Source organism: Lytechinus variegatus, chromosome 12, assembly GCF_018143015.1.
Source record: "Lytechinus variegatus isolate NC3 chromosome 12, Lvar_3.0, whole genome shotgun sequence".
NCBI classification, from domain to species: domain Eukaryota; kingdom Metazoa; phylum Echinodermata; class Echinoidea; order Temnopleuroida; family Toxopneustidae; genus Lytechinus; species Lytechinus variegatus.
Window position 1 is genome coordinate 15,883,374 of NC_054751.1, and position 21,088 is coordinate 15,904,461.

A 21,088-nucleotide genomic window follows, 5' to 3' on the forward strand; every position below is an offset into this window, starting at 1 on the left:
ACCAAGGTCCAGTTTTTTAAATGTTGTCATAACTTGACCTAGGTCATAAAACTTAGACATAAGGGTAATAGTGTATCACTGAAGATCTTCCTTGAGTTTCAGGTCACATGATTGAGGTCAAAGGTCACTTAGGGTCAAACTATGGCCATGTCGGGGTTATTTCAGGAATTATAACTTTAAAACTTTATAGATCTAGTTAATGAAACTTGGACATAAGAGCAACCGTGTATCCCTGAATATTATGTGTGAGTTTCAGGTCACATGACCAAGGTCAAAGGTCACTTAGGGTCAACAAACTTTGGCCATATTGGGGTTATAGGAGGAATTGCCATCATCCTAAGAAGACGGGGGGGGGGGCTGATTCACCCCCTCGACATTTTTCGCGATAAATCCCTCACTCGAAATTTTTTGACCACGTCGTTCGCTGACTTTTTACTTTCAAGTCTCGTGCAACTTTTGAGACCAAAATTGTGACCCTGGGAAAGCGGTTCCGAAATTACGCAAGATTTCGTAAGTGCATGCAGGCCCAAAATTACTTAAAACGTGAATTTGTGTACAAATCCAATGCAAATAATGTTTTTAGCCCAAAATTCATAAAATGTATCATTATTTTTCCTTTTACTGCTTAAAATCAATTAATTTTATCTTGTTTATGGTCAAAATAAAGTTCCCGATAATTTCCATTGACAAAACAATAAAAAATAAAAAGTCGAAAAACAAAAAATACATAAGAAATTTAGAAAACAATAGAATATATATATATATATGTGTATATATATAAGACATATATAAAAAAAATACATAAGAAAATAAATGTGATGTTGAAATTTTTGAAAAATAAATTTGATCAGATGCCTTTCTAGAGTCTATGAAACAAAAATTAGAAGTTTAGGGGAATTATTTCATTAATTAGAGCAACTTATGATTTTGAATTAGCATAATTAATGAGCAGTGAGACTTTTGACAGAATTTGATATTATAGTTTTGTAGATAATGCCATGGGTAATGCGCGTGCTAATTTGCATTCCGATCGCGCGTTCGGCGGCTGAGATCATAAGGGGGGCTGGATGAGCCTCCCCCGTCTTTTTAGGCGTCGAAATAGCCCAGTCTATTTAGGGTTAAAAGTCTATGGATCTAATTCATGAAACTTTGTGTGTGTTCCAGGAACATGGCCAAGATCAAAGGTCATTCATTAGGTTAATGAACTCTGGCCGTGTTGGGAGTATGTGTTGAATTGGCATCATAACTTAGGAAATTTATGTATCTAGCTCATGAAACATCGACAGAAGGGTAATCAAGTATGAATGATTGTTTTGCACATTTCTTATGTCACATGATCATGGTCAAATGTCATTTTGGGTCAATGGACATAGTGTTTTTATATAATTTTGGTGTTTTCTTCTGTGAATAACTATTCATTAGCTGTTTTCAAAGGAAGAACTGCTGCTATATCGAATTGCGATGCAGGCGAGACTGCCAGAGGCGTTCCACTCGTTGAAATGTCATCATAACTTACAAAGTGTGTAGACCCAGTTCATGAAACTTGGATATAAGGGCAATCAAGTATTACTGAGCATCCTGACTGAGTTTCAGGTCACATGACCAGGGTCAAAGGTCATTTAGTGTCAATGAACTTAGACCATGTTGGGGGAATCAATATCGAAATCTTAACCTCAAGTATTTAAATATTTATTTCTTCTGTTTTTCATTGTTATTGATGTAGATGATGTGATGGTGTAGCTTTGAAATTAAGATAAATTTATCTTCGAGTAGCTTTGAAATTAAGATGAATTTATCCTCGTGTAGCTTTGAAATGAAGATAAATGTATCCTTGTGTAGTTTTCAAGTCAAGATTAATTTATCATGTAGCCTTGAAATTAAGATAAATTCATCCTCGTGTAGCCTTGAAATTAAGATAAATTAATCCTCGTGTATCCTTGTATTTAGGATAAATTTATCCTCGTGTAGCCTTGAAATTAGGATAAATTTATCCTTGTGTAGCCTTGAAATTAGGATAAATTTATCCTCGTGTATCCTTGTAATTAGGATAAATTTATCCTCGTGTATCCTTGTATTTAGGATAAATTTATCCTCATACAGCCTTGAAATTAAGATAAATTTATCCTCATGTAGCCTTGAAATTAAGATAAATTTATCCTCATGTAACCTTGAAATTACAATAAATTTATCCTCATCCAGCCTTGAAATTAAGATAAATTTATCCTCATGTAGCCTTGAAATTAAGATGAATTTATCCTCATGTAACCTTGAAATTAGGATAAATTTATCCTCATGCAGCCTTGAAATTAAGATAAATTAATCCTCGTGTATCCTTGTAATTAGGATAAATTTATCCTCGTGTAGCCTTGTAATTAGGATAAATTTATCCTTGCGTAGCCTTGAAATTAGGATAAATTTATCCTCGTGTATCCTTGTAATTAGGATAAATTTATCCTCGTGTATCCTTGTAATTAGGATAAATTTATCCTCATGCAGCCTTGAAATTAAGATAAATTAATCCTCGTGTATCCTTGTAATTAGGATAAATTTATCCTAGTGTAGCCTTGAAATTAGGATAAATTTATCCTCGTGTATCCTTGTAATTAGGATAAATTTATCCTCGTGTATCATTGTAATTAGGATAAATTTATCCTCATGCAGCCTTGATATTAAGATAAATTTATCCTCGTGTAGCCTTGAAGTTAGGATAAATTTATCCTTGTGTAGCCTTGAAATTAAGATAAATTTATCCTCATGTAGGTTTTAAATTAGGATAAATTTATCCTCATGTAGGTTTTAAATTAGGATAAATTAATCCTCATGTAGCCTTGATATTAAGATAAATTTATCCTCATGTAGTCTTGAAATTAAGATAAATTTATCCTCGTGTAGCCTTGAAGTTAGGATAAATTTATCCTCGTGTAGCCTTGAAATTAAGATAAATTTATCCTCGTGTAGGTTTGAATTAAGATAAATTTATCCTCATGTAGCCTTGAAATTAGGATAAATTTATCCTCATGTAGCCTTGAAATTAAGATAAATTTATCCTCATGTAGCCTTGAAATTAGGATAAATTTATCCTCATGTGGCTTTGAAATAAGGATAAATTTATCCTCATGTAGGTTTTAAATTAGGATAAATTTATCCTCATGTAGCCTTGAAATTAGGATAAATTTATCCTTGTGTATCCTTGTAATTAGGATAAATTTATCCTCGTGTATCTTTGTAATTAGGATAAATTTATCTCGTGTATCCTTGTAATTAGGATAAATTTATCCTCATGCAGCCTTGATATTAAGATAAATTTATCCTTGTGTTGCCTTGAAGTTAGGATAAATTTATCCTCGTGTAGCCTTGAAATTAAGATAAATTTATCCTCATGTAGGTTCTAAATTAGGATAAATTTATCCTTGTGTAGGTTTTAAATTAGGATAAATTAATCCTCATGTAGCCTTGATATTAAGATAAATTTATCCTCATGTAGGTTTGAAATTAGGATAAATTTATCCTCATGTAGCCTTGATATTAGGATAAATTTATCCTCATGTAGGTTTGAAATTAAGATAAATTTATCCTCATGTAGTCTTGAAATTAAGATAAATTTATCCTCATGTAGCCTTGAAATTAGGATAAATTTATCCTCGTGTATCCTTGTAATTAGGATAAATTTATCCTCGTGTATCCTTGTAATTAGGATAAATTTATCCTCGTGTAGCCTTGAAGTTAAGATAAATTTATCCTCATGTAGGTTTTAAATTAGGATAAATTTATCCTCATGCAGGTTTTAAATTAGGATAAATTAATCCTCATGTAGCCTTGATATTAAGATAAATTTATCCTCATGTAGCCTTGATATTAAGATAAATTTATCCTCATGTAGGTTTGAAATTAAGATAAATTTATCCTCATGTAGTCTTGAAATTAAGATAAATTTATCCTCATGTAGCCTTGAAATTAGGATAAATTTATCCTCGTGTATCCTTGTAATTAGGATAAATTTATCCTCGTGTAGCCTTGAAATTAAGATAAATTTATCCTCATGTAGGTTTTAAATTAGGATAAATTTATCCTCATGTAGGTTTTAAATTGGGATAAATTAATCCTCATGTAGCCTTGATATTGAGATAAATTTATCCTCATGTAGGTTTGAAATTAGGATAAATTTATCCTCATGTAGCCTTGATATTAGGATAAATTTATCCTCATGTAGGTTTGAAATTAGGATAAATTTATCCTCATGTAGGTTTGAAATTAAGATAAATTTATCCTCATGTAGGTTTTAAATTAGGATGAATTAATCCTCATGTAGCCTTGATATTAAGATAAATTTATCCTCATGTAGGTTTGAAATTAGGATAAATTAATCCTCATGTAGCCTTGATATTAAGATAAATTTATCGTCATGTAGGTTTGAAATTAGGATAAATTTATCCTCGTGTAGCCTTGAAGTTAGGATAAATTTATCCTCGTGTAGCCTTGAAATTAAGATAAATTTATCCTCATGTAGGTTTGAAATTAGGATAAATTTATCCTCATGTAGCCTTGATATTAGGATAAATTTATCCTCATGTAGCCTTGAAATTAGGATAAATTTATCCTCATGTAGCCTTGAAATTAAGATAAATTTATCCTCATGTGGCCTTGAAATTAAGATAAATTTATCCTAATGTAGTTTTAAAATGAAGATAAATTAATCCTTGTATCAGCAGGATGAACTGATCCGTACAATTGATTTGTATGATATATTTATTTGATCTGTTTTTCCTATTAAATGGTTGTATTAATTGAAATGCTGTTTCCGTTTGTTTCTTTTATTGTTATAGACTTGCAAACATACATTGAATTGCCAATAGTCATTAAATAGAGTGATTGGAGAGAATGTGTAGATGAGAGAACAAGTCATAAAAGTGGTTGTTACGTGCAAAAATGTGAAATAAATATTGTGGAGTGAACATGAAGAATATTTGAAGAAAAGTGAACAAAGATTCATTCATTTTGAAAAGATTTATTGTTCTTATTACTTTTCTTCGTATTATATCTCAGAAATTGTGGAGAAGATGCCACGCTATTCAATGCCCTTGAACTTGGATCGTCCGGACTTCTCGACGTCGTCAACGATATGAACATACGAGAGGTGATTTGGGGCCTTTATTTATTTGAACTGTTATCAGAAAAAAATGTGAACAATGATTGCTCAAAATTATAATTGGTGGATTTATATACCTTTTTTTGCATTTTGCCAAACGATACAAAGCACACATTATTATTACAATTGTTTTAATACCTCGACTGCTTTTTACAGTATGGGTAAATTCCCCTTTTCAAAGAAAATACGCCATTGGACTCGAACCCACGACCCTCGACAAGTGTTGCGATACATTGCATGATTTAGCATGTTTAAATCACAATCACAATCGAATTTCTCGAATAGGAGTGGTCAATAATAGTCTTCTGTGTTTGAGCTATAATTTGTTGCTCTCCATTTCGTTGCCATTGCTGCAATGTCAAGAACGATATAAAACTTTTTTAATTGATTGTTGATGGGACACCAGACAATTTCACAATCATAATTGCTATCATAAAACAATCCTTTCAAAAGTTCCTAGCAATGCGAAGCAACTTTTTAAAATATTTGGATGCATTTTATGATTTCATAAATGACTTATTTGCTCATGTGAGATAGAGCTCCCCTTCGCCATGTTTACAACATTGCAATATGGTGAATTCTATCATTAACTGTCATTTCTCTAGATGCTGCCCGATCTAACCAGCGTTTATGAACTGGTCAATGACACAGTGTCCGGCTTGGATGTCTTACCTAGTGATGATGCTAACGTCCTCTTGAGCCAACTGACCAGTCAGCTATCGCCCTCCAACATCACAGGAGCTATCGAAGAGGTATCTATGCAAACCTCTCCCCGGAAGCTTATATGATTATATATATATAGTTAATGCCTAAAAAAATGTACGACCACAGTCATGGAACGGCCATCTATTGAGCATAATTATTATTGCCGTTGAGAGAACTTCACGAATCCCTGCTATGTTCATGACCCACACTATCACCCTTGTAACTCATACATCTTTCACAAATTTTGATGCTTGTTTTTAAGAAGAACAACGCCAAATAGTAAAAGTCGAGTACTTATAGCATGCATTGAATGAAAGATTAAATATCATGTGGTCCTCTTGTTCTTGCCTGATGTATATAGATGCAACTAGGACTTGATCAGTTTGCATTGACAAACTTGAGTGACGCCCTCAACACTGGAGCTGATGCTGTCGTTGGAAGCTTTCCGGTAAAAGAATAGTTTCTCATTTTAATTGGCAGCAGTACAGTAGTAGTGCTAATAGTAGTAGCAGCAGAAGTAGTAGTAACAGAAGCAATGGTAGAAAAGTATTAGAAGTAGTAGTAGTGGTATTATAGTAAAGTAGTAGTACTAATAGTAGTATGATAGTAGCTAGTAGTAATAGAAGAAAAAGAAGTAAGAAGAAGAAGAATAAAGAGTATCAATTGCTGTTTAATAATTTTCATCCTTATTTGTTCATGTTATAATCATCATTCTTACGACACTCTTTCTATCATGTCTATATAGCTATTTACTCAAATAAATCATTAACACATACAACTTTTCTTTTGATATAAGGCGATGGCATCCGACTTGCGTGATCTGGCCGATGATTTACAAACCATCAGTGACCAGCAACTCCAACTCACACTTAATCTTACGGTAAGACAATAGTTATGTTCACAAAAGAATCGGATCAAATTTTGAATTATATGCCCGACGAAATATTTGATTTGATTTGATACGATTTCTACAGTTCAATAGCAAGTATATACAAGTATAATAATTTTCAACAGAACATATATAACAACATAGCGTTATTCCATAAAGTATATTAATGATACTTATTTTTAGTCGAGGAAAAATAAAAATTCAAATGAGAGAGGTGAATACACGGTACCGCCTTGCTGATCCGTTGAATATTCGGAATATAATTATTGAGCCATTTTGTTGCTTTTTTAATAAAGGAGAAATTCACCCTGAGGTTATAATTTCTAACCTAGACGTAAAATGTTTCATAGGTAATTGGTTATATACCAGCTTAACGTTTACCAGCAAGAATGCTGTCCTGCCAAGTTCCTGCGGGAGTTAGTACAAACAGAAATAGAAAAAAGAACAATGGTTTTAAGAAGAAAAAAAAACATGAGAAAAATGTTAATGAAAATTTGGCGAAAATCCATCCATTAAGAGACTGTACCTTACAAGCTTCGGTTTTTTTTTAAGTAGCCTCCTCCTTTTCCAACGTGTTTGTATGACAATCTTTGTCCTCGTCCCAATGTTATTGTCTCAATGCCACTAGTTCAACCTCGTTTCTAATTTCCTTTACCCCCTCTTTTTCTACCGAATAACTTTGACGTTAAGAAAAACATGACAATAAGACGATAAAATTATGCTCTATTTTATCATACCTACTTAATGCAAACACACACATAAAGCAATGGTACATTTTTCAAAGTATATAAATATATGTATTTTTTTAGAATGGTATGACTACGTTATATAATTTATTATCTGAGTGAATGACTTTTTTACACATTACTATTCTACTGAATTAAAGAGATACTTATTCGTAAAATCCAGTACTCATAACAGAAATAATCCAACACATATCGGTGTTGTCTGGCTAATTTGTTATCACAAAAAGGAAAAAGAAATATGTGCGCTCAATGTGGGGCTCGAACCCACGACCCTGGGATTAAGAGTCCCATGAGCTAAGAGGGCTAGCGAGCATTTCAGGTTAACTTAACTTAGTCGAAAAAGTTGGCTAACGCCATCTCGAGATTGATAAGGTGTGTCATTCATCCATAGAAATACCGTCTGTCATGCTTTGAGTTTTATTTCCACCTGCCCTGTCTACCGTGACTTTTGAATGCAATATATTATTGATTGTTTATGCATTACATGACGTGAATGCAGGAATACCATCAAAAGCAAAAACAAATAGCACACAATTCAAATAATATTTCGCTTTCATTGAACACTTAATGAATAATATTATTATGATACATCCAAGGATTCCACTGCATTTTACTTTTATTTAATTCCGATTTGTTTTCCTTACTGTAGTTTTTTTCTTTTCTTTTTTTTTTTTTTTCATCTGTCTTTCTTTTCTTTGCTTTTGTATCTTACATTTTGTTTAACTCTCCCTTTTTTCTTTCATTTTCTCTACTTTATTTTGACTAATATTTCTTTACTATTTTTTTCTTTATTTAACTTTATTTTTCTTTTTTTTTCTATTCTTCACTTTACTTTTTTATTTGCTTTACTTTCCTTTTCTTTTGTTTTTCTTTTCTTAACTTTTCTTTCCTTTGCTTTATTTAACTTTCCCTTTTCTATTTTCTGTTTTTTTTTTGGTTTAGCTTACCTTGCTTAACCTATCTATTCTTTCTTTATTCCTTTTCTGTTCTTTCATGAATAACAATGATATTTTGTTTTTCCTTTATGTTCCTGCTTTGGTTTGTTTTCTCTATCTTTTCTTTTCTTTTCTTTGCGTTTCTATTCTATAGTTTGTTTCACTCTCCCTTTTTCTTAGCTTTTCTGTACTTTACCTTGCTTTACATTTTTTTTTTACTGACTTTACTTTTTCCGTTAATTTGCTTTTCTTTAATTTTGTATTATTTTTTCTTTACTTTCTTTTTTCTTTTTTCTTTTCTTTACTTTACTTTGCTCTAGTTCACCTACCTTTCCTTTTAAATTCTTTTATTATATTTTACATTATTACCATTCCCTTTATTTTCCTTTCTTTTCTCTTCCCTTCTTTTTTTCTTTTCTTTTAGTGCTTTTCTTTTATACACTTTCATTTTCTTTTCTTTACTTTACTTTTGTTTTTTTCCCTTGTTTTCTTTTCTTATATTTTCGTTTCTTTTCTTTCTCTTTTCTTTTTTTCTTTCATTTCCATTACTTTCCTTTTTTAATATGCTTTACTTATCTTTACTTTTCATATTTTCCTTTTTTTCTCTTCTTTTATTTTGCTTTTCAATTCTCTTTTCTTTTCCTTTTTTTGGTTTCATTTCCGTTCTTTTCTTTTCTTTCATTTTCTTTCCTTTTTAAACTTTTCTTTCAGTTTTTTTCTTTTCTTTATCCTTTTCTTTTCTTTACTTTACTTTGTTTTACTTAACTCTACATTTTTTCTTCTTTTTTCCTTTGCTTTTATTTTCTATTATTTACTTTACTTTACTTTCCCTTTTCTTTTTTTTCTTTGCTTTCTTTTCTTTACATTGTTTCACTTAATTCTACATTTCCCTTTTCTTCTTTTTTCGTTTCTTTTATTCTATATCATTTTATTTTCTTTACTTCTTTTCTTTTTTTTTTCGTTTTTCATGCACTTCCTTTCTTTTGCTTTTTTTTAATTTACTTTGTTTTACTTAACTTTATTTTTTCCCTTTCATCTTCTTTGAAATTAATTTTCGTTTCACTTCTTTTTTCTTTCCTATTCTATACTATACTTTTATTTTCTTTACTTTTGATTAATTTGCTTATCTTTACTTTACCTTGCTTTACATTTCTTTTTTTTTTATTCTGTTGTTCATTTATTTCTTTTTAATTTACTTTTCTTTTATGTTCTACTATTTACTTTATTTTCTCTCGTGACCTTTCGTTTTTGTTTAGTAACCTTGCATTACTTATCCTTTTTTGTTTCTCCCTTTCTGTTCCCTTTTCTTTTTTTTTTAATTTACTTTGATTTATTCTTTTTCAAAAGTTCTATTTTCGTTCCTTTTCCCACCCTTTTCTTTCCTTTACTTTTCACTTTTCTTTTGTTTAATTTACCTCACTTTACTAATTACTGTATTTATTCTTATTTCATCTTTCTGTTCTTTCACTTTTTCCTTTCTCTTTTTTCCTTTTCTTTGCTTTTCTTTTATTACAGGAAAGATATAGATCACTAAACAAAATATAAATAAATATTAATGTTACATATCTTGAAGTGCTGATTATAATCCAAAGTTATGATCCACATGATATCTAAGTTGGCTGGCGAAAAATCCTTAAATTAAAGTTCACAATGGTGGCGATGATGAAATTGATGTTGAAGCACGATGAATAACAAGAGTCACTTTAACGAGTTGAAATGTCTGTGAAGACGATGTTGATAATGATTAACAGTCAATTTCAGCAATCCATGGGTTGAAAGGTGTTCATTAAAACAGGTTTATGATCTCGATGAGAACTTAGAACTCCGCTCTCAAAGTAACTGAAAACAGTTCATTGATGGTGTGCAAATAATTCAACAGAACATAAAAGTTGTATTCCAGTTGGAAATAAACTATGCTCTGACATAAAGTCTGGCGTGAAACTCTGAGTTCTGATCTGATATGATGTGTCCTTGAAGAAATTTGCCAGCTTATATACAAATTATTCACTATTCTGGAAGCTTCTAGTAATGTCTCTAAAAGAACATTCTGCCAATTTCTAGAGCAGCCTAATTTGAATACATTCTTGAATGACCTCAGTGAAATTAACAATGTAAACAAAATAGCTAATCCTATTGTTCTTTTCACTGCCACTACGGTCTATTGTAAAGCAATCTCTATTCAGAAATTACAAAATTCCTAAGCCTATTAAATAGACATGCCTAATATAGCCTTACCATAGAGCCGTAATGAGACATTCTTGAATATTCCTAATCATTCTATGCTAAGAATATCCTTAAAGAGAAAATAACTAAATAAAATGAATATAATTGCTCTTACAATACTACTTATATATAGCACTATTCTTATTTCATCTTTCTGTTCTTTCATGAATAACAATGATCTTATTTTGATACATCCAAAGGATTTTACTGCATTTTGCATATTTATATTCTAATTTTATTTTATTTTTCTTGTATTGTCCTGGTTGGTTTATTTTTTTTTGTCTATATTTTTTTCATTTTCACCTTCTTTTCTATTTTTTTATCTTATCTTTCTTTTATTTTCTCTTATATATTTTCTTTGCTTTTCTATTCTATATACTATTTCACTCTCCCCTTTTTCATTACTTTATCTTGCTTTACATTTCTTCAATTAATTTTTCCTTTACTTTTTTTATCTTCTACTGTTTACTTTATTTACTTTACTTTCACTTTTTATTTTCTTTTCTTCACTTTGATTTTATAAACCATACTTTTCCCTTTTCAATTCTTTTATTATATTTTATTCCATTTTCGTTTCTTTTAATTTTTTCACCTTTCCTTTTCTTTTCCGTTCCCTTTATTTTCCTTTTTTCTATTCCCTTCTTTTTCTTTCATTTTGTTTTATTTGCGCTTTTTATATACTTAACTTTTCTTCACTTTACTTTGTTTCACATAACTTTACTTTTCCTTTTCTTTTCATTTCTTTTCTCATGTTTTCGTTTCTTTTCGTTCTCTTTCCTTCTTTCCTCTTATTTTACTTTTATTTTTTTATACCTCATTTGCTTTACTTATCTTTACTTGTCATTTTTTTTAGCTTCTTTTATTTTCTTTTCTTTTCGTTTCTCTACTCTATTCTTTTCATTTATTTTCCCTTCGTTTCTTATTTTCTTTTGTATCACTTAACTCTACATTTCCCTTTTTCTTTTTTTTCCGTCTCATTTATTTCATATCATTTTATTTTCGTTACCTCTTTTCTCTTTCTTTTTTCCTTTTTATGCCTTTCATTTCTTTGATTTCTTTTTCTTACTTTTCTTTTACTTTGTTTTGCTTAGCTTTTCCTTTCTTCTTCCTTTACCTAAGTTTTGTTTCTCGTCTCTTTTCTTTCTTATTCTATGCTATACTTTCCTTTTCTCCTTTTTCTTTACTTTTTATAAATTCACTCTATTTTTACTGTTTCTTTTCTTTTCTTTTTCATTACTTTACTTTGCTTCCATTTTTTGCCTAACTTTCCTTCCCCCTTTTCAATTCTTTTGTTTTGTTTAGCTATCTTGCTTTACTTATCTGTTTTGTTTTTCCCTTTCTGATCTTTAATTTAGTTTGTTTAACCTTACTTCATTATTATTTTCTTTCATATGCTTGTTTTTTCTCTCTTTGTTTTTTTACTTTGAATTAGTTTATTCAATTTTGTTCTCTTTTTTGTTGCTCCTTTTCATCTATTTCCTTTCTTTTTCTTTTCAATTTTCCCTTTGTTTTTTGTACTTCCGTTTTTTTCTTTTCTTTTCGTTTATTTTCAATTGTTTACTTTCCCTTTTTCTTTCCTTTTCTTTAGTTTTATTTACCTTTTCTTCTATTTACTTAACTTTACTTAAAGTGAGCTTAACCTTTCTTTTATCTTATTTCTTTTCTCCTCTTTTGCCTCTTCTTTTTGTTTTATTTTCCTTTCTTCCTCTCTTTTATTTTCTTTTCTCTACTTTAAAAAAAAAATCTTTTCGTTACTTTTCTTTGTCTCTTTTTTATTTCTTAATAGTTTTTGTTTGTTCTCTGCTTGCCTTTCTTTATTTCTTTTCTTTTCTTATCTTTACTTTTCTTCATTTTCTATGTTTCTTGCCTTGACTTGTCTTTCCTCTTTTTTTTATTCCTGTGTTCTTTTTTTCTTTCATTTCTTTTGCTTTCTTTACTTTACATTTCTTTTCATTTTTTCCTTTTCCAGTCTGCCTTTTTCTTTTTTGTTATTCTATAATCTACTTTTTTTCTTATTTATATATATATATATTTTTACTTTATTTCATTTTTTTCCTTTCCGTTCTTTTTTTTCGTTTCCTTTCTTTTCTTCTTGTATTTTCTTTACTAGATACTCTTTTTGTTTTTTCTTTTCTTTAATTTACTTAACTTAACCCTTTTTAAGAATTATTTTTTATTCTTTTCTAGTGTTTGCTTTGCCCTCGTTTTTAGTCCTTACTTTGCAATGCTTTTCTTAACTTTTGTTTTATTCGATTCGATTCTCGTTTTTTTCTCATGCATGTAATATATATATATATATATATATATATATCTTTTCTGAGAATTAGAATGGTAGGATTACATCAGAGTAATCTGAAGGGCTTTTACTTTACCTTTTCTGCTTAAATCAGGTAAACATGTGATCGCGAATTAAAAAAATATAACCTAATTCATAACATCCAGTAAGCATAGTGGAAAAACTTGACACAATTCGGTATTGTTTGACTAATTGATTATCAGGATTTTTTTAAAAAAGGTGCGCCCAATGTGGGGCTCGAACCCACGACCCTGGGATTAAGAGTCCCATGCTCTACCGACTGAGCTAACCGGGCTGGCGAGCACATTAGGGTAAGATAACTTAGTAGGAAATTGGCTTACGCCATCTCGTGAGTGATGAGGTTCGCAATCCATCCATAGAAATACCGTCTGTCATGTATTTGAGTTTCATTTCTATGTGCCATATTTCCAATGATGCCAATGATAGTGGATCTTTTGACGATTTTCTTTTGATTATAATGTAACTGCAGAAATAAAATCAATCAACTCTTCACACAAGTGCAATAAAATTCCCCTTCTTTAGCACTTAATCAATAATAATAATTTCTTTTTTGTTTTAATTTTGAAGTTATTTTTGTTACTTTTATGTTCTTTTAGTGTTTTTGATCTTTTTCTTTCCTTTTATTTTATTTTCTTATTTTTCCCTTTACTCTATTTTTCTTTCTTCTTTTTTTTCTTTTCTATACTTTACGTTACTTTACTTTCCCTTTTTTTCTTTTCTTTACCTCATTTTGCTCTACCTTATTTTCATTTTCTATTCTTTTCTTTACTTAACTTTTTTTCTTTTCGTTTCTTTTCCTTTCTTTTTCCTTCTTTCCTTCATTTTCCTTTTTCTTTTTACTTTACTTTCCTTCTTATTTTCTCCCCCTTTCTTTCCTTTGCTTAACTTTAACTTTCCTTTTCTTTGATTCACTTTACTGTCTTTCTTTTCTATTTTTTCTTTTATTTACTTTACTTTACTTTTCCCTTTTTATCTTTTATTTAATCACCCTTTACCTTATTTTCTATCATTTTTCTTTGCTTCTTCGTTTCTTTTTCTATTTTTATTTTGTATTTTACTTTTATTTTCAAATTTTCTTTACTTTACTTTCTTTTCATTTGTTTTAAATTCTTATATTTTTTTTTGCTTGAATTCGTTTTACCCTACTTTACTTTTATACTTTTAACTCTACTTTCAATTTTCTATTCTTTTCTTTATATTACTCTGCTTCACTTATTGAACGTTTCTTTTTTCTGCTTTGTTTACTTTTCATTTCTTTTACTTTCCGTTCTACTTTTTTTCACTTTACTGTATTTTCTTTTTCTCTCTTTCCCCCCTTTACTTTACTTTGCTTTACTTAATGAACGTTGGTTGTTTTCTCTTTTCTTTAATTTTCCTTTATTCTCTTTCCTTTTTCTACTTGTTATTTTACTTGACTTTATTTTTCCCATTTTTATTTTCTCTCTCTCGTTTCTTTACTTTACTTTGCTATTCTTTGCTTTTTATTTTACTCCTTATCTTACCTTTTTCTTTACTTATGTTTTGTTATTCTTAACTTTACTTTTCTTTCATATTCTGTACGCTTTTTTTTATTTACTTTTCTTCAATATGTTTTAACTTACTTTTTTTCTTTACTCTTTTTTACTTTGCTTCACCTTTCTTTTCTTTGCCTTTCTTTACTTTAGTTTTTTACTAATTTTTCCTTTCTTTACTTGACTTGGCTTTACTTTAAATTTACCTTTCTTTACTTTACTTATCGTTACTATTTTATTTTCTTTCCTTTCTTTATTCTACTTTTCTTTATTTTATTTTACTTTTCTTTTCTCTCCTATTCTATTCTTAAGTTTACTTTCCCATTTCCCTTCTTTTCTTTACTTTAATTTGCTTTACTTTATGAGCGTTTCATGTTTTCCTTTTTTTCTTTCTTTTTCTTACCTTTTTTCTACTTAATTATTTTCTTTACTTTATTTTCCTTTTCTAATTTCCTTTATTTTCTTTACTTTGCTTTTCCTTTGTTTTCTTATCTTATCTTTCCTTTTTTCGTTTGTCTAATCTTTTCGTTTCTTGACTTTTTTTTTGAATTACCATCCTAACTTTGAAAGTTTATGGATCTGATTCATGAAACTTGTACATAAGAGTAATCAAGTATCACTGAACATCCTGTTCGAATTTCAGGTCACATGATCAAGGTCAAAGGTCATGTAAGGTCAATGAAATTTGGCCATGTTGGGTTTTTTTTGTTAAATAACCATCATATCTCTGTAAGTTTATTGGTCTAGTTCATAAAAAGTGGACATAAGAGTAACCATGTATCACTGAACATCTTGTGCGAGTTAGAGTAGTATTCAAAGTCATCACTGCTGCTATATTGAACCGCGTGATGCAGGTGAGACGGCCAGAGGCATTCCACTTGTCTTTTCAATACTTTACTTTTAGGTAATTTTTTTTCTCTTTAATTTAGTGTATTCATTTAACTTTTTTTCTTAACTTTATTTACTTTGCTTTACTTTTCTTTTATTAACTTTTTCTCTATTCTATACATTATTTTACTTACTTTTCTCTTCTCTTTCTTCTTTTTCTTTCTTTTCTATCTTTTCCTTTCTTTTCTTTAATTTTGTTTTCCTTTCCTTAATTTTCCTTTCTTTTCCTTCCCTTTCTTCTCTTTGCTTTCCTTACTTTCCTTTTCTTTTCTTTTCTTTACCTTTTCTTTTTCCCTTTCTTTTCGTCTTATTTTTTTAAATTTAATCTTAATTTATGTATGCTAGTGTTGTACTGCGCCAACAAAATCAAAAGAGCGATATCTGGTATCATATATTATCCTCTTTTCTTTTTCCTTTTTTGTTCTCGGTAATGGATTTTTGTTCATTTTTTTTTTTGGGGGGGGGGAATATTGCAATAATTTTTGGGAGGGGTGGTGCTCCAAGTCCCCGTATTTGCGATAAAGTGACATATGCCTAGATGACATAGTTTTAACCATCTTTTTGTTTTAATATATTGCAGATAACACTATACGAAGAGGTATCACGATTAAACGCATCTATTGCGGGAATTGAGGTAAGAAACAATATGATCATTATAAGTTTCAAAACTTTCGTTTTGCGGAAATTGAGGTAAGAAACAGTATGATCATTATAAGTTTCAAAACTTTCGTTTTGCGGGAATTGAGGTAAGAAACAGTATGATCATTGTAAGTTTTCAAAACTTTTGTTTTACCTTAAATGTAAACTGACATACTCTTACAAGTCTTAAAGATGAGTCATATTCTCATTCTTTATTGCAAAGTTAGCATCAAAGAGCCTATACTGATTTTTTTTTCTTTATTTGAATTATATGAGGTGTGTGTATATACTGAATCACTTTGGAGATAACTTATTCAATGGCCAGTCAATTTGTATGATAATTAAAATGATCTCATATATTTCATGTTTAGTCGAAATACAAAAACCAGAAAGATATGAGAACATAATCATGACGTGTTTCAGTTCTAGCTCCTACTTGTTTATTCAATGTCCTTATTGATTATGTTTTGTTGATTCCTTTTCTATTCTTCATTTTGATTATTTTTGTAAATACTGTCGTTAGGCAAGGGTCCCGTTGCAGAAAGAGTTGCAATCAATCGCAACTCTAAAAATCATGCGCAACTTGATTTTCAACCAATCAACAGCGCGCATTTGGAACTTGCGCTTGATTTTTTGACTTGCGTTTAAACGCAACTCTTTCTGCAACAGGATAAAGATCTCTTAAAGGTATGTAGTGTTTACTTCAAAATTACTTATTCACCTATAAGTTTTAATTTTTTTTATTTTTCGTGTGAGCAGGTAGTTGCTAGTGATGTCTTTGACTCAGTATCCAATTTGGCAGACTTTATACAGGACGAGGCCGGGCCTATAGTTGTACAGGTTTGTACATTTCTTTTTTTGTGAGGGGGGGGGGTAGGTAGGGTTATTCAATCATTTCCAAAGTATCTACACGCAAAACAACGAAACCAATGAAAGAACAGATGAGCTTAAAAATGAAGTTTTAAAAAGATTTTCATTATTCAGATAAGAAAAGAAGATTAATACATAACGAAACTACAATTCAATTACGGAACATATTTATAGCAACGGATATATATCTCCTCAACCCTTGAGCTGAAGTTATCTGTGTTCATTATTAATTGAAATATGCCTCTAGATTTTTTTTATTTTACTTTTTACATTGAGAGTTAATGAAAATGTAACATACTTTCTTTGCTAAGCATGAATTGATTCACAGTTTAGATTGATCTGTTTTTACATAGAACTTAAGAGGTTACATGAATATTATTTGTTTCAGCGAGGTACATATCCTTTTCAGGATTAAAAAGAGCGCTATAGATAAAAAAAAACAGTTGACGCTACGCGCTTCTATTATTTGATTAGCGAGATACCTATTCTCTTCATGAACTGTATTAATGTATTATATTAATCAATGAGTTTGTAATGAGGTTGTAATTTTTTCAAGCAATCTGCTTATGATGACAATCCTTCTCCTGCAAATTGTAAATGTTAACTAATTTGGTATGAGATCAGTTTTGTTTGTAATGATAATTTTAGTACACTTAGTTATGATTCATGCCAAAAAAGTTCTCAATATACTATGTTTGTTATGTTATGGAAAATGTATTATATACGAATGATGTAATTGCAGAAGTAAACAATAAAATCAAATCAAAATAAAAAAAAAATCCCACACACATGACAAGCGGTCAATGAAATGTCCCCCTATCCGGCCTGGAGCAGGCCGATATAAATACTTTCAAGCGTTTTCATTCGCAGTAATATTGTTTAGTTATACGCCTCCTATCTTCTCATGATTAGATTAGGTGCTTGGAATGTCCCATTTCTAAACTCATCCCTTCCCCTCCCCAAACCCCCCAAAAAGAGTACTTTCATCTTAACCCTAAATAGACTGGGCTATTTCGACGCCTATAAAGACTGGGGGGGGGGGCTGATTCAGCCCCCCCTTATGATCTCGGCCGTTGATCGCGCGATCGCGACGAAAATTGGCACACGCGTTACCCATGGCATTATCTACAAAACTATAACATCAAAATCGGCAAAAAATCTCATGTCTCATTAATTATGCTAATTTATGCGTAAAATCATAAGTTTGCTCTAATTAATAAAATAATGCCCCTGAAATGCTAATTTTTGTTTCACATACTCTAGATAGGCATCTGATCAAATTGATTTAAAAAAAATTTCAAAATCAAATTTATTTTCTTATGTATTCTATTGTTTTCTAAATTTCTTATGTATTTCTTTGTTTTTTTACTTTTGTTTTTTATTGTTTTTTCAATGGAAATTATCGGGGACTTTATTTTGACCATAATCAAGATAAAATTAATTGATTTTAAGCAGTAAAAGGAAAAATAATGAAACATGAATTTTGGCTAAGAACACTATTTGCATTGGATTTGTACACAAATTCACGTTTTTGAGTAATTTTGGGTCTGCAAGCACTTACGAAATGTTGCGTAATTTTGGAACCGCGTACCTGGGGGTCACAATTTTGGTCTCAAAAGTTGCGCAAGACTTGGAAGTAAAAAGTCAGCGAGCGACGCGGTCAAAAAATTTCGCACAGCGGATTTATTGCGAAAAATGTTGAGGGGGGGGGGGCTGAATCAGCCCCCCAGTCTTTTTAGGGTTAATGCTTTCACAAGTAATATATTCTTTGTTTGTTTTATTGGTGTTATATAACAGGGCCTGGAAATTTACATTGATAGCATTATTTCACTGGCAGATCAGTTCATTGATGAAGTCTTGAGACGGGTAAGTATAGAAAACATTTTATATGGCATTAAAATATTTTGCGTTAATTATTATCGAGGAGGATCTCACGTGACCCCATAAAAAAAGGCCGTTGCGAATTCTTTCTGTGCTAAGTAAACATTTATTTTGAGAAGCCTAAAATAAGTACTCGATAATTAAATGATGAATATAAATTCAGTGATTTTATCATCTCAAAGAAATGTGCCTTTATTATCATCCCTCGATCAAGATTAAGGTTAATTGTTTTGATACTTCGCATCGGTGGCCAAGTGGGGGCGGCACCAAGATGGAAATTGTGAAATGATTTAAAAATACAGTAATAAATTCCGTTTCTTCATATGAAGATGTGTCGAGGGAGGAAATCATTTGGTTGGAGCAATGGCCCTCTTTTTTGCTTGTCAGATAATCTTTTAAGAAAATAGCAAAATAATTGATTTGTATCATAATATAATAATTTGGATATAAAGTTTGTATACACTGTTTGCATATATATATCGTCTATGTTGTACATACAATTTATCCATTTATGTTCATTGTTCGAAAAAAATAATAACAAGAAGATCTATACACCGAACGACACATATCGCAATAGTTGGAAATGGAAATGAAATGTAGTGTATGTCAACAAAATATACTTAGGGCCTGAAGATTAAATTAAGGAATAAATCACACCAAATGAAAAGGAAGTTTCTTGTAGTCCTCTAATTACGTTTACCCCCCCCCCCCTTCTCCCTCCCTCTCTCTCTAGATTCAAGATGACATGGGACGATGTGGTATTGTTCGTAACATCTATGATGCTGTCGTCGGATCACTGTGTCTATTTTTCTTGCCGGGTTTGGTAAGAAAATCTATTTTATATCCATTTACAAATTTCTTTGAAATAGATGCTTTGCTTTGGACTCCAAATGACACTTTGGAAAATTAAGAATTCCTTTCATGTTTTTTTCTTCTCATCTATGCATTTATATAGGGTAGCAAGTAATTGATATTCTTTATAAATTTATTATTACAATTTTCGGTTTGATTTGAGAGCACTAATCACCCTTTTACCTTTCTTTTCAAGAACGTCTTCTGGTTCGCCTTGTCGGCAGTCTCATTCGCCCTTATTCCTAGCATCGTATTCAACGTCCGACTTGCTAAGTATCTCCGACGTCCTACTCATAATGCTTCTCAAGGAGAACCTATCTTCAACGGCGTCTCCGTCTATCCTCCAACACCAAGGTGAGTATAATTATTTTTAGAATTATATAATTATATTTCAAAATCCCCTTTTGCCGGGGGAGGGAGGGGGTGGGGGACTTTTCCAGGTTTTGCTCTATTTATATCAACTGATGCTTTATATCCATATTTCTTTTTTTTTCCTTCTTCTTTCCGTGACTCTCTTATTCTGTGTCTCTTTCTTTCTTTTCGAGAGGTGACCATATTTTGGTCAAATTGTGATTTAACTACCAAACAAAAGCTAATCCTATATCACCACTTTTAGATGTTGCTGAATGATAATAATAATTAGTATTATTTAAAAAAATAGATCATGTTGCGTTGTTTAATGAAACATTAAAATAATAACAAGCACGATGGGTCTGTAAAAGTAATTGACACAGTATTATAAAGACTTGTCAAAGATAACTCCCGAAGACTCACTTCCCTACAGCAATCTTGGATTTACATCTTATAATGTGTCTAAATGTTTTTTTTCCCAGTGGCACTCCCCAAAGCTCCACACCTGGAACACCGTTGAGCATGAGACGTCGCCTCAGTGAAAGTCTCGTCAACATAAGCATACCCCGTTCCTTGGCATCGAAAATCACTGGTTCAGGAAACCCAGAAAGACACAATTGATGACGTCATAATCATTACTATCATGCAAAACCTAGTATGACGTATTATGTGTATAATATGTTTACAGTAAGTTGAAATAACATAAATTGAAAAACAAAATTGAAGAATGCATTTTTATTGATGAAATAAGATACAACGATAGGAATAGATAAGACTAATAAAAGGCTGAATTGAATATATCGAATTGAAACAAAATGAAAGCTTGTGTCATTTAAATTCTTTATTTATTGGGGGAGCAAAGGTAATCACATTTCACAGACAATGCAGTCGAACCCACCTTTTAATTCTATTTTTTATTACAATGGTAACATTCAATTGACTAAGTTTTGATAAATTTATTTTCCTCACTAAATTTTAATGTATTGTATATTTGTATATATAATGTTGCACTGGTTTTTTTTACTTTGATTAAATTTCAAATAAAACGATATTTGCCTTCCTTTCTGCTGCAGCTGCTGATGACACGACGATGGTGATACTGATGATGCTGCTGCTAATAATGATGATGATGATG

At 30.6% G+C, this 21,088-nt stretch overlaps 1 protein-coding gene and 1 non-coding gene across 2 annotated transcripts; one reads left to right on the forward strand and one right to left on the reverse strand.

Moving 5' to 3' along the window:
- Positions 1-5,036: 5,036 nt before the first annotated feature.
- Positions 5,037-20,900, forward strand: LOC121425179 (prominin-1-A-like). The gene is made up of 10 exons (XM_041621182.1): positions 5,037-5,134; positions 5,752-5,898; positions 6,213-6,299; positions 6,648-6,731; positions 15,941-15,994; positions 16,759-16,839; positions 18,667-18,735; positions 19,484-19,573; positions 19,799-19,956; positions 20,436-20,900. The coding sequence occupies exons 1-10, from the start codon at positions 5,120-5,122 to the stop codon at positions 20,572-20,574; spliced, it is 924 nt and encodes a 307-aa protein (XP_041477116.1). The 5' UTR covers positions 5,037-5,119; the 3' UTR covers positions 20,575-20,900.
- Positions 13,163-13,235, reverse strand: TRNAK-CUU. Its single transcript has one exon. It is a non-coding gene; the product is annotated as a tRNA-Lys (tRNA).
- Positions 20,901-21,088: the final 188 nt, after the last annotated feature.